The sequence below is a fragment of the Punica granatum genome, chromosome 5 (genome assembly GCF_007655135.1).
Source record: "Punica granatum isolate Tunisia-2019 chromosome 5, ASM765513v2, whole genome shotgun sequence".
NCBI lineage: Eukaryota > Viridiplantae > Streptophyta > Magnoliopsida > Myrtales > Lythraceae > Punica > Punica granatum.
In genome coordinates this window covers 85,468-95,052 of record NC_045131.1, presented here as the reverse complement: position 1 = coordinate 95,052, position 9,585 = coordinate 85,468, and the positions used below count along the sequence as shown (strand labels likewise).

The 9,585-nt window shown below is 38.2% G+C and overlaps 1 protein-coding gene across 1 annotated transcript; it reads left to right on the top strand.

Moving 5' to 3' along the window:
• Positions 1–2,450: 2,450 nt before the first annotated feature.
• On the top strand, positions 2,451–5,188 carry LOC116208635 (expansin-A13). The gene is made up of 2 exons (XM_031542168.1): positions 2,451–3,072; positions 4,577–5,188. The coding sequence occupies exons 1-2, from the start codon at positions 2,546–2,548 to the stop codon at positions 4,884–4,886; spliced, it is 837 nt and encodes a 278-aa protein (XP_031398028.1). The 5' UTR covers positions 2,451–2,545; the 3' UTR covers positions 4,887–5,188.
• Positions 5,189–9,585: the final 4,397 nt, after the last annotated feature.

The following is a 9,585-nucleotide window of genomic DNA, read 5'->3' as shown; positions in this document are numbered from 1 at the left end:
TTTTTTTAAAATAAATTCTATTATCTGCTTTTATATCTATATATATATGCATAAAACTTTTTTGTCTTTTTTGCCCGTTTGATAATAAATTGTCAAATGTACTTTTTCCTAATTATTATTATAACTAAGTTTTAAATAATAAATTCCACCCATTTGCTATTACCTATTTTGTCAAGAAGTGGTGGAATGGAGTAGCATTGAAATCCTACTCCAAAACCAAACAAAGCCTAAGTAACAAATTGGTCTCGCCGTTTGAAACGTTTGGAAAACTAAGTACTTCCGTCAAAATTTTCATCTAGTCCCTAATGAAAAATGATGACATGGCCCATTATTTGTCGATTTGGCCCGTTTAAAGCCACACGATCTTAAAAGAACCCAAAAGAGATATCATTTTTAACCTTATTTATTTATTTTTCGAATTGGGACTGGGGCCCGATCTGCCCCCACCTCCCTCTCTCTACTGGTTGTAGATGAGAGAAAGTTGATGAGAAGGGCCCTCGATCTACCCCACCCTCTCTCTCTTCTAATTCAGCCCAGCAACCTCCCCTCGGGCAACATTGGCTGCGAGGAAGATGGTTGGCAGGAGACCCCGTTGCTGATCTGTCTTCTTCCCACAAAAGAAAATTGAAAATAAATTAATTAGGGAAAAGGGGGAGGAGCTTGCAATCTGCCGCGAGTGAGACAAAAAGGAGCTCGTGGTGTAGGGTTTGTGGTCGAGCTCGGAGCTTAGGTGGTCGGATGGAGGAAGATGATCATGATGATTGGTCAAGCTGCTGGTCCATTCTCTTTTGTTTCGATTTGCAGCTGCTGCAGGTTGTCGAAAGGTAGAAGAGGTTGCAGGAGTGTATTCGAGGACTAGAGATCAGCGACTGATATGCTGTTGCTGCCTCCTTCTCCCTTTCTCCATTCTCTTTCACACCTGTTGCTCATCCTTCTTGTCCAACTAGGTCACAGCTTCATTGAGCTTCCCAGCAGTACCGGGTCGCTCAGATCTGCCCCTCTCCACAAAAAAGATTATTTTATTTTTTAATTGAAAAGAAAATTTTAAGGTTGTGTTTGGTTTTAAAGTTAAGTAGAGTTGAGTTTTGATTTTAATTTGATTGTAATGATGGTGTTGTTGAATTATGATAAAAAAGTATGAAAAAGTAATGAATAGTTAAAAGAAAGTGATGATTGTGTAATGATTGTGCTGTTGAATTGTTAAAAAAATAATGAATAGTTGAGAGAATTTAGTATTTTAAATTGAATTGAGTATAATGGAGTTGTATGTGAGTTTATATATAAGGCACACCTTTTTTAATTGGAATAGTTTATTTTTGTTGTGTAATGAGTAGAGTTAAAATGTTAAAATCAAATTGCAAAACCAAACGGGAGTTAAGTTAAATGTTTTGAGAGGAATAATTGCTAGCGTAGCTCGTAACGGGCCAACTCATAGAGTAACGAGTCGCATCGGCATTTTATGTGCAGGAACCTGTTGAAAACATGGATGGAAGGGCTTGTTTGTACGAAACGTGAAACTAATTTGTATACTTAAAATTAGGTTGGCATTTTTCTGACACAATATGATAACACGATATAGATACAACGTGGAATTAAACGGGTTCGGGTTTGGCCATATGTGTTTTTCGGTCTAAACGAGTCGAATCCGCGTAATCCGTATAAATAATTGTGTTTTAACAGGTTAAACTCGTATAAACACGACTATACCCATTTAGTTAAACGTGTTTTCTCATGTAACTGAACCCATTAACCTATTTACCTATTTATGAAGATATTAGTCTTCAACTTATGAACTTAATCACGTATGCTGTGATATTTTCTTAGGATAATGATTGTGGTTCTGTTTATTAGTACTTTACTATGCTGATTTTGTATAATTAATAATGTGTTTATAATTTAGTTGGATTATTTGTGTTTAACGTTTTTAATTGTGTAAATATTGTAGGAATGGATTCTTTTTAGGTATTTGTATTGTATCGTGTATGTAAATATACATTTACACAATTAAACTCGCTTAATTAAACAGGTTGAGTGATTAGATTCGTGTCAATTCTAGAATAACGGATTGTGGGTTTTCAGTTTTTCGCACATTTAGTAAATGTGCCGTGTTCGAATTTTCAATTTTTGACACGTTTAATAAACGTGTCGTGTTCGAGTTTATACATTTTTTACACGAATCCGTTTAGATCCAATCTGTATAGACATGATGAGATACAAATTGTTAGGTTTACTTAAAATCTTTCAGGGACTAATTCCTCTAGAGACATATATTTCAGGATCAAATTGTGAATTTACTCGATAATAAACCAATAATTAATTACTATATAACTATTATTATAAAATAAATAGACACTCGATTCGGCCATCATCATCAATTCAGGAGAGCAAAGTAAAAAAGAGTAAATAAAGTTAGTTTCCTCTTTTTTGTAGTTATAATAATATCACTACTGCTGCTTCTAGTGCCGGGGATTGCGTGCGAGGTTTCCTTTCCCACAGACAGAAGGCATCTCTCTCTCTCTCGCTCGCTCTCTCTCTCTCTCTCACGATGAGAAGAAGGGGAATGCAGCAGCAGCAGATACTGTTGCTTCGCCTCCTTTTAGTGTTTGTCCTCCTCTGGGCACTGGCCTCCCCAATAATTTCTCACACCCCAACCATGACTTCATCTCTACCACCAACTGCAGCAGTTTCTTCTCTGTCGGAGTGGAGATCGGCACGCGCCACCTACTATGCGGCCGCGGACCCCAGAGACGCGGTGGGGGGAGCCTGCGGCTACGGGGATCTAGTGAAGGCAGGCTACGGGATGGCCACCGTGGGGCTGAGTGAGTCTCTGTTCCAGAGAGGACAGGTATGCGGGGCCTGCTTCGAGCTTCGCTGCGTCGAGGACCTGCGCTGGTGCATCCCCGGCACCTCCATCATCCTCACTGCCACCAACTTCTGCGCCCCTAACTACGGCTTCCCCGCTGACGGCGGTGGCCACTGCAATCCCCCCAACCAGCACTTTGTGCTTCCAATTGAGGCCTTCGAGAAGATCGCCATCTGGAAGGCCGGCAACATGCCCGTTCAGTACCGCAGGTAGGTTCCTCCTCTCTTCTCCTTCCTTGCTTTGCCTTCCACAAAGATTTGATATTTTTCCTTAGCTCTCCTCCTACTATACTACTTACCAGCTAGCTATCTGCTGTTAAGAAATATACCAATTTTTTTTTCTTTTTAATTAAAAAAAAAGAAAGAAAGGAAGCAAGGAAGAAAACAATAGTTGTTTTTCAAGTCAAGGGTCCTTGTGCCGTTTGATATCGGGTCCAAATCCATTCATTTGATCAAAGAAAACCTGAATCTTGTTATGTTTCTCGCCTTCTTTTCCCTTTTTTTTTTTTTTTTTTTCCTGACGGACGTCTTCTTCTGGGGCTGTTGGCGTTGCCCTCAGCGGTATACTGCATGCAAGGGCAATTAACTAAGCTGAGCTAGGGATAAGTTGCTTTTCGGACTTGATTTGTCATCTTGCTATACATTTTGGACCTTTTTTTTTTTTTTTTGCTGAGAGGCAATTCATGCTGTACATTTTGGACTTGGTCGTGCTTCTTGTTGCGGATTAAATGAGCCTAGGTTAAGGTAAGCTGGGTGTGGGCGTTGCTGCTTCTGGTACGTACTGTCACGATCACTCTCTATAAAACACCAAGTCTATTTCAGTTGGGTTGGGACTGTGAGATAGTTCCTTTTGTGTGTGTGTGTGTGTGTGTGTGTGGGCGGTGTGTGGGCGGGGTTTGGGGGGTTGGGTCGGTTGAGTTAGGTGTCAGTTTGCGAATTACAAAGGAAGTCAAAGGGCCTAGAAGTGGATAGAGAGAAGGAAGAAATAAAAGAGCAGGACCTCTTGGCTCGGGGTCCAGGGCGATGCCAACAATCCCAAATCCCTTTTTCATTAGGTAAAGTGAGTGTGTGTTTATATATAGTATATGATATGTATTCGTCTAGAGTTCTGATGGGAACAGTTGATGATTTTCACCTCTATCTGTCTTCAGATTTTGTTATGATGTACAAGGTTAGCAAAGTGATGAGGTCAGGTATCCTATGCACATGAGCACGACATGTCATGAGTTTTCCTTTTTGTAAAATTATTACCACTCAGGCATTCGCTGTGCCTTGGCCTTAATGCTAGCATATTGCACCGAAAACTTGAATATGGGAGTCCTGCTCTTGATTGGCTTGCTGACGAGCTCCCATCACTTGTATGTATCAATCAGTTGGCCCGGGTTTGTTGCATGGAATGCATGGAACAGACAGGGTGGCGGCCATTTTCAGAATAGATTTAGGAACACCCTATTCAGCAATCAATGTCTATGGTTCTGTGATCTTGCATTATCTTGCAAAATTAGAGTAGTTGCATCCTGATTTTGGACTGCTTCTCTGATATCATAGTTAAGGTTAATGAAGGATCAACTTTAAATATGCCTTTCTAGAGTGGAGGCTGACCCGCTCCAGTATTGCTGTGTAATTTATGTTTTCAACTTAAAGTTCTGCAGGCATGCTTCTTTCTTTCTGCTTGGAAATTGGTTCATTTACTTCACTCAATTTTGTTAAGCAGAATCAAATGCAGAAAGGAAGGAGGAATCAGGTTTACAATTGATGGCTCTAGTATCTTCATTTCGGTCCTGATCAGCAATGTTGCTGGTGCTGGAGACATAGTGGCGGTAAAAGTTAAAGGTTCAAGGACTGGTTGGCTTCCCATGGGGAGGAACTGGGGTCAGAATTGGCACATAAATGCTGATTTGAAGAATCAACCTCTCTCATTTGAGGTCACTGCCACCAATGGGTTGACTGTTACCTCTTACAATGTCGCTCCCAAGGACTGGAATTTTGGTCAAACCTTTGAAGGCAAGCAATTTGAGTCTTGATAATAGGGCGATTAATGTGGGTCAATTCTTTCAATCTCTTCTTTCCCCATCGGTTTTGGGGATGGTTCTATGTGAAGTTTTGTGTGGAATGAAAAGGGGATGCAGAGATTTACCTTGAATGGAGTTTGATCCTGCAAACAGAAAAGACGATCAGTCTGTGTGAGCTTGCCACTTTAAGAAACCTTATTTTTCCAGAGAAAGAAAAGAAAGTGGACTAATCAGCAATCCAAACAGTCTAATTTGATCTTATAAAGTAGATGTATCATCTGTTTTCAAAGCATAAACAACTCAGTTCCTGGTTATGATGCTGTGCTTGTCAACTTACCTTCTAAAAGCACTCTCCAAATGATCCCTTGCTGCCAAACTAACATGGTAATGATCTGTTCCATTATAATACCAGTCTCATCTCTTGCATCACAGGAAGTCTCTGAGATGATTTAAAGGTAAAGTCCCGAGTATCCTCCCATTTATTGCACATGATATGTTCTTGCTTAATAATGAGCCTCTGATATGCTGCTTGCTGTCACTCCTGACATGTGGATGTTGTAATGCTCAAAGCTGAATTGACCTCAAGAACTGCTCTTTCGTTTCTTCATGTCTTTGTACTTTAAACTAATTCATGTTATCGGTTCTCCAAGCTAATTGCTCAAAATCTATCTTCTTAGCAATTCTAATCTAGCAATGTGAAGCGACGTATTAGGCAACTACCTTGCACTTTAAGTGATCATATTGTTCTCGTGCTTCTGTTTACTAGGTGAAGATTAGTTTGCATTCGGTGATTTCTTTGGAAGTTGTGATTTGGTGGTAGGATGAAAAGTGGTGCTTCTGTGTGTACACACCAGTAGCAATAGGAATAGGATGCAGGGACCCGAATTCCTGGCATTTGTTGGCAGAATACCCTCGTTAGTTTCAATGTAGTTCCAGAGCTAAGGATGTGAAGAAGGCGTCAAAGAATTGCGTTCACCTTCACCCCTGTCAGGCTCTTACAGTCCTAGGCATCGATCTAAGAAAGTTCTTTTTATTATTATTATTATAAGGGAGGCTCGTATATTTTAGTACAATGAAATAGAAATCACAATAACTAATAAATGATACAGGTAATCTCATCATAAAAATCGAAACCTCAACTTCTTGAAACAGCATTCACAAAACATTTGTGTTCATGTGTCAAGCTATTATTGAGTTGCAACATGTGGCATATGATATACCCACTGTAGACAATACCTTTTTGTGAGATTATATGCTGGAGCTTGCAGTAACCATTTTTTTGTCCACTAAACCTACACGCAGATCTCCATTTCTGTCGTTTCTCCTCCCTTTGTATCTGGCTCGTGCGGGTAATGAGTCCATATAACTATTTCTCTTGCGGCCATAAAAGAGGCCGACAGACAAGAGTCAACACATATGGTCCAAAATCACAATTATCCCGGTGTCTTCCTTCTTCTGCTTCTTGGATTTTTATATGCTTCCGAGTTTCTGCAGATGGTCGCGACTAAGATTCCCGGGATAGTGCGGCTCCATTCCATGGAATTCATTTGTAACTAGATAAAAATTTCCACACTTAGTCGCGGATCTAAAAACTGACTCAAATAATCGTTACACGTATGTAATATGAAGAAATTATTATTTATTATACTTATTAATAATGATAATATCTTAAGATAATACGATCGAAGTGTTTATAGGTCCATGAATGAATTATACTTATTAAAGAAGTCCATGAATCATAAACTCATTATAAAATAACCATCATTATTATCCTTAATTGATCCTCTTATAGAATATCAAATATTTGAAACAATCAAACACAGAAAACAACCGATAAAAATATAATATGGTGACATTTTTTTTAGTATGATAACCCGCACTTCGTTGCATGTCTATTTTTTATAAAATCTAGCCATCATATTGAGACAATCTCTGTTTTTCTTTTGGTACATTCCAATACAAAGACACTATAATACATATAATTTTATACAATCCTTAAAATGTATTCTTTTTAGGTAGACTCATTTAAATATATACAACTTCTAGATATAACTTTCCAGATATGCTAAGGTCATGTCCATTATTTAATCATTATTTTTATAATTTTTTCATTGACACTAATATTGACTTTATGATTATCCTCCCTATTAGAATTTAGTATAATTTATTGTACAAATTTATCTGAGTTTATTCCGTGTTATTTCTTTATAAGAGCCTATAATGGGTGACAAAATTTATTGTGAACGTATGTTTCATTTAAAATTTAAATTTGGTACATGGTGGACCTCATTCTTCCTATATGTCATATTTTTCGTAATTTTCAATGTGAGTTTTAGCTTAACTCAACTATAGGGATATTTATTCATATAAGAGTTTATTTTTTTATCTTTATTTTATGGAGTGAACTATAAATGCTTAAATAAGTTGACTTTTGAGTAGAAAGCTTTTTTTTTTTTTACAAAGTAAGTGGTATGAATAATATCTGAAATTTTACAAATGATAAGTTAAGGAGAACATGATGCAGTTAAGAAAATGAAAATGCTCGCATTTTATAAATTTATGAAAAATAAATTATGAACGACATAAATATTCATCTTTGGGTCTAGAAAAAAAAGAAGGGAAAATTTAAAAAAAAAGTGAAAATGAAAAGGAAATAAAACATTAGGAGTTCGCAACCTAAAATTTGAAAAAAATATTGAAAATATCCTAATTTGTACATCTAGTATTTTTTATATGAAATTTTTTAATTTTTTAAAGTAATTGGTACGATCATAAAGACCGGATCATCCGGCAATCAGGGTAATTAACTACTTCTTGAACAGAGAGTTAGGTTGCGTATCTTTCTTGCACCAGGCAGAATTTTCCATGCCGGGGGAGGCACAATCCTTCAGCTTTTGGAAAACAGATAGAAGCTACATATGTATGTGAGAGTCATATATCAGTGGTCATAAGGCTTTTTGAAGTCACATGACTGCGATTTTTGCAGCTATCACGTAGATAGCGTGAACTTTCTTGATAGACTGACTTCATGTTCACAAATCTGCATGAGCTAAATGCCAATTAACCAGTATCTATATGTCAAGACTAGTATAATTCTTGTGACTGGCATGGAATCTTGAAGAAGAATGTTCGGTTAAAAACCAGATGATTGAAGAACTTCAAAGAAAACTTGAGGAGACATGGTCAAGGGCCAGGAACGAAGCTGTTAAGTATACAGTGGAAGGATGTCATTAAAGCTCTGGCATCATTTGATATACACGCAGATTTTATAACATTTCCAGCTTCAGAAATTGTCAAAGAGATCGTTTGATGGAGATGGAGCAGAAAAAGATGGGCATAAACAGCCGGATCAAAGTTCAAAAGAATAGCCTCATGACTTGCAGAGGAAGCCCCTCTCGATCTGTGCCTGGTGCTACAGATTCGGCTGATAATTTTGAGATCATGAAAGACTACCCTCTGGCAATATATAGTTCCTGCTAGGGGTGCAAGCAAAACCGACCCGGACCTGCAAAACCCGACCACCAAAACCCATTATTAAATTAGGGGCAGGTTGTACACATCTTATTGCTTTATGGGTCAGCAACCAACCCAACTTGACAAACCCGTCCGGGGACCTGAACCAACTCGAAAAAACAATAAAAATAAATCGGCCCGTTTGGATTTCAAGAAATTTGATTTTAACTTTAACTCAACACGCTACACAATAAAAATACACATTTCCCAAGTTAAATTTATAATTATATCTCATTTGTCCTTTTCCACAATCAAAATCAAAATCAAAGTAACTTTAACTCTAAATCCAAACGGTCTAATCAAATCTCAAAACCTTAAATCAATGATTAGTTCTTCACTTCTTCGTCTGCCTCTCCGCCTCCTATGACACTCCTCACAGACCTCCTCCTCCCGTGACAAATCATCTTCTGCTTTCTTAGTATGGTGGGATTTGAGTGGAGAGCATGTTCTTTTGTTTGGAAGTTTTCTTTTGTTGGGACGGTTTCACTCATATATGATGGTAGGTGTTGGAGGTAATTTCATATGAAAAAAGTTGAGAGAAAATCTATAGGTTTATAAGAAATAATGATTGATCAACTCATTAGCTTAAGCTTTTAAGTTGCGGATGGGCCCGAATCCGAAGTAGGCCTATGGATTTTTCCTAACAAGTGGTATCAGAGCTCAAGGTAACGATCTTGGAGAAGTGCAACATGCTATGTGTGGAAACCCACACCACACCAAGGCCCGAGTGTGGAACTCGTGGCTAGTGAAAGGCCTAATAATTGGTATCCGAGTCTGGAAGTGGAAGCCCGACTCAAAGTCCTCCACATAGTCGAAAAGGGGAGAGAATTGTTGGGACGATTTCTCTTTTATATGGAGACTAGTGATGGTAGGCATTGGAGATAGTCCCACATTGAAAAAATTGAGAGGAAATTCATAAGTTTATAAGAGACAATAGTCTAGTAATCCATTAATTTAAGTTTTTGAGTTGCAGATGAGCTTAAATCCGAAGTAAGTTTGTAGATTTTTCTTAACATCTTTTAGGCTGGGAAAGGAAATGGGAGGAGTGATTCCAATCTCGTATTTCTTTTATCCTTCTTCCTCCTCTCTGTTTGCTCCCCCAAAGCAAATTTGGTGCTCTTCCACGATGGGTCACAATTGATTGTTATTTGTGATGCGGATCCAGAGTTTTTCACCAGCCCTCTCTTTCTCTGTCTTG

What these genes read in the sequence shown, in the direction of transcription:
- LOC116208635 (XM_031542168.1), top strand. Translation starts at nt 2,546, where the DNA reads ATGAGAAGAAGGGGAATGCAGCAGCAGCAGATACTGTTGCTTCGCCTC. An exon ending in ATGCCCGTTCAGTACCGCAG is followed by an intron (nt 3,073 to 4,576) that starts GTAGGTTCCTCC and finishes TTTGTTAAGCAG; the next exon opens with AATCAAATGCAGAAAGGAAG.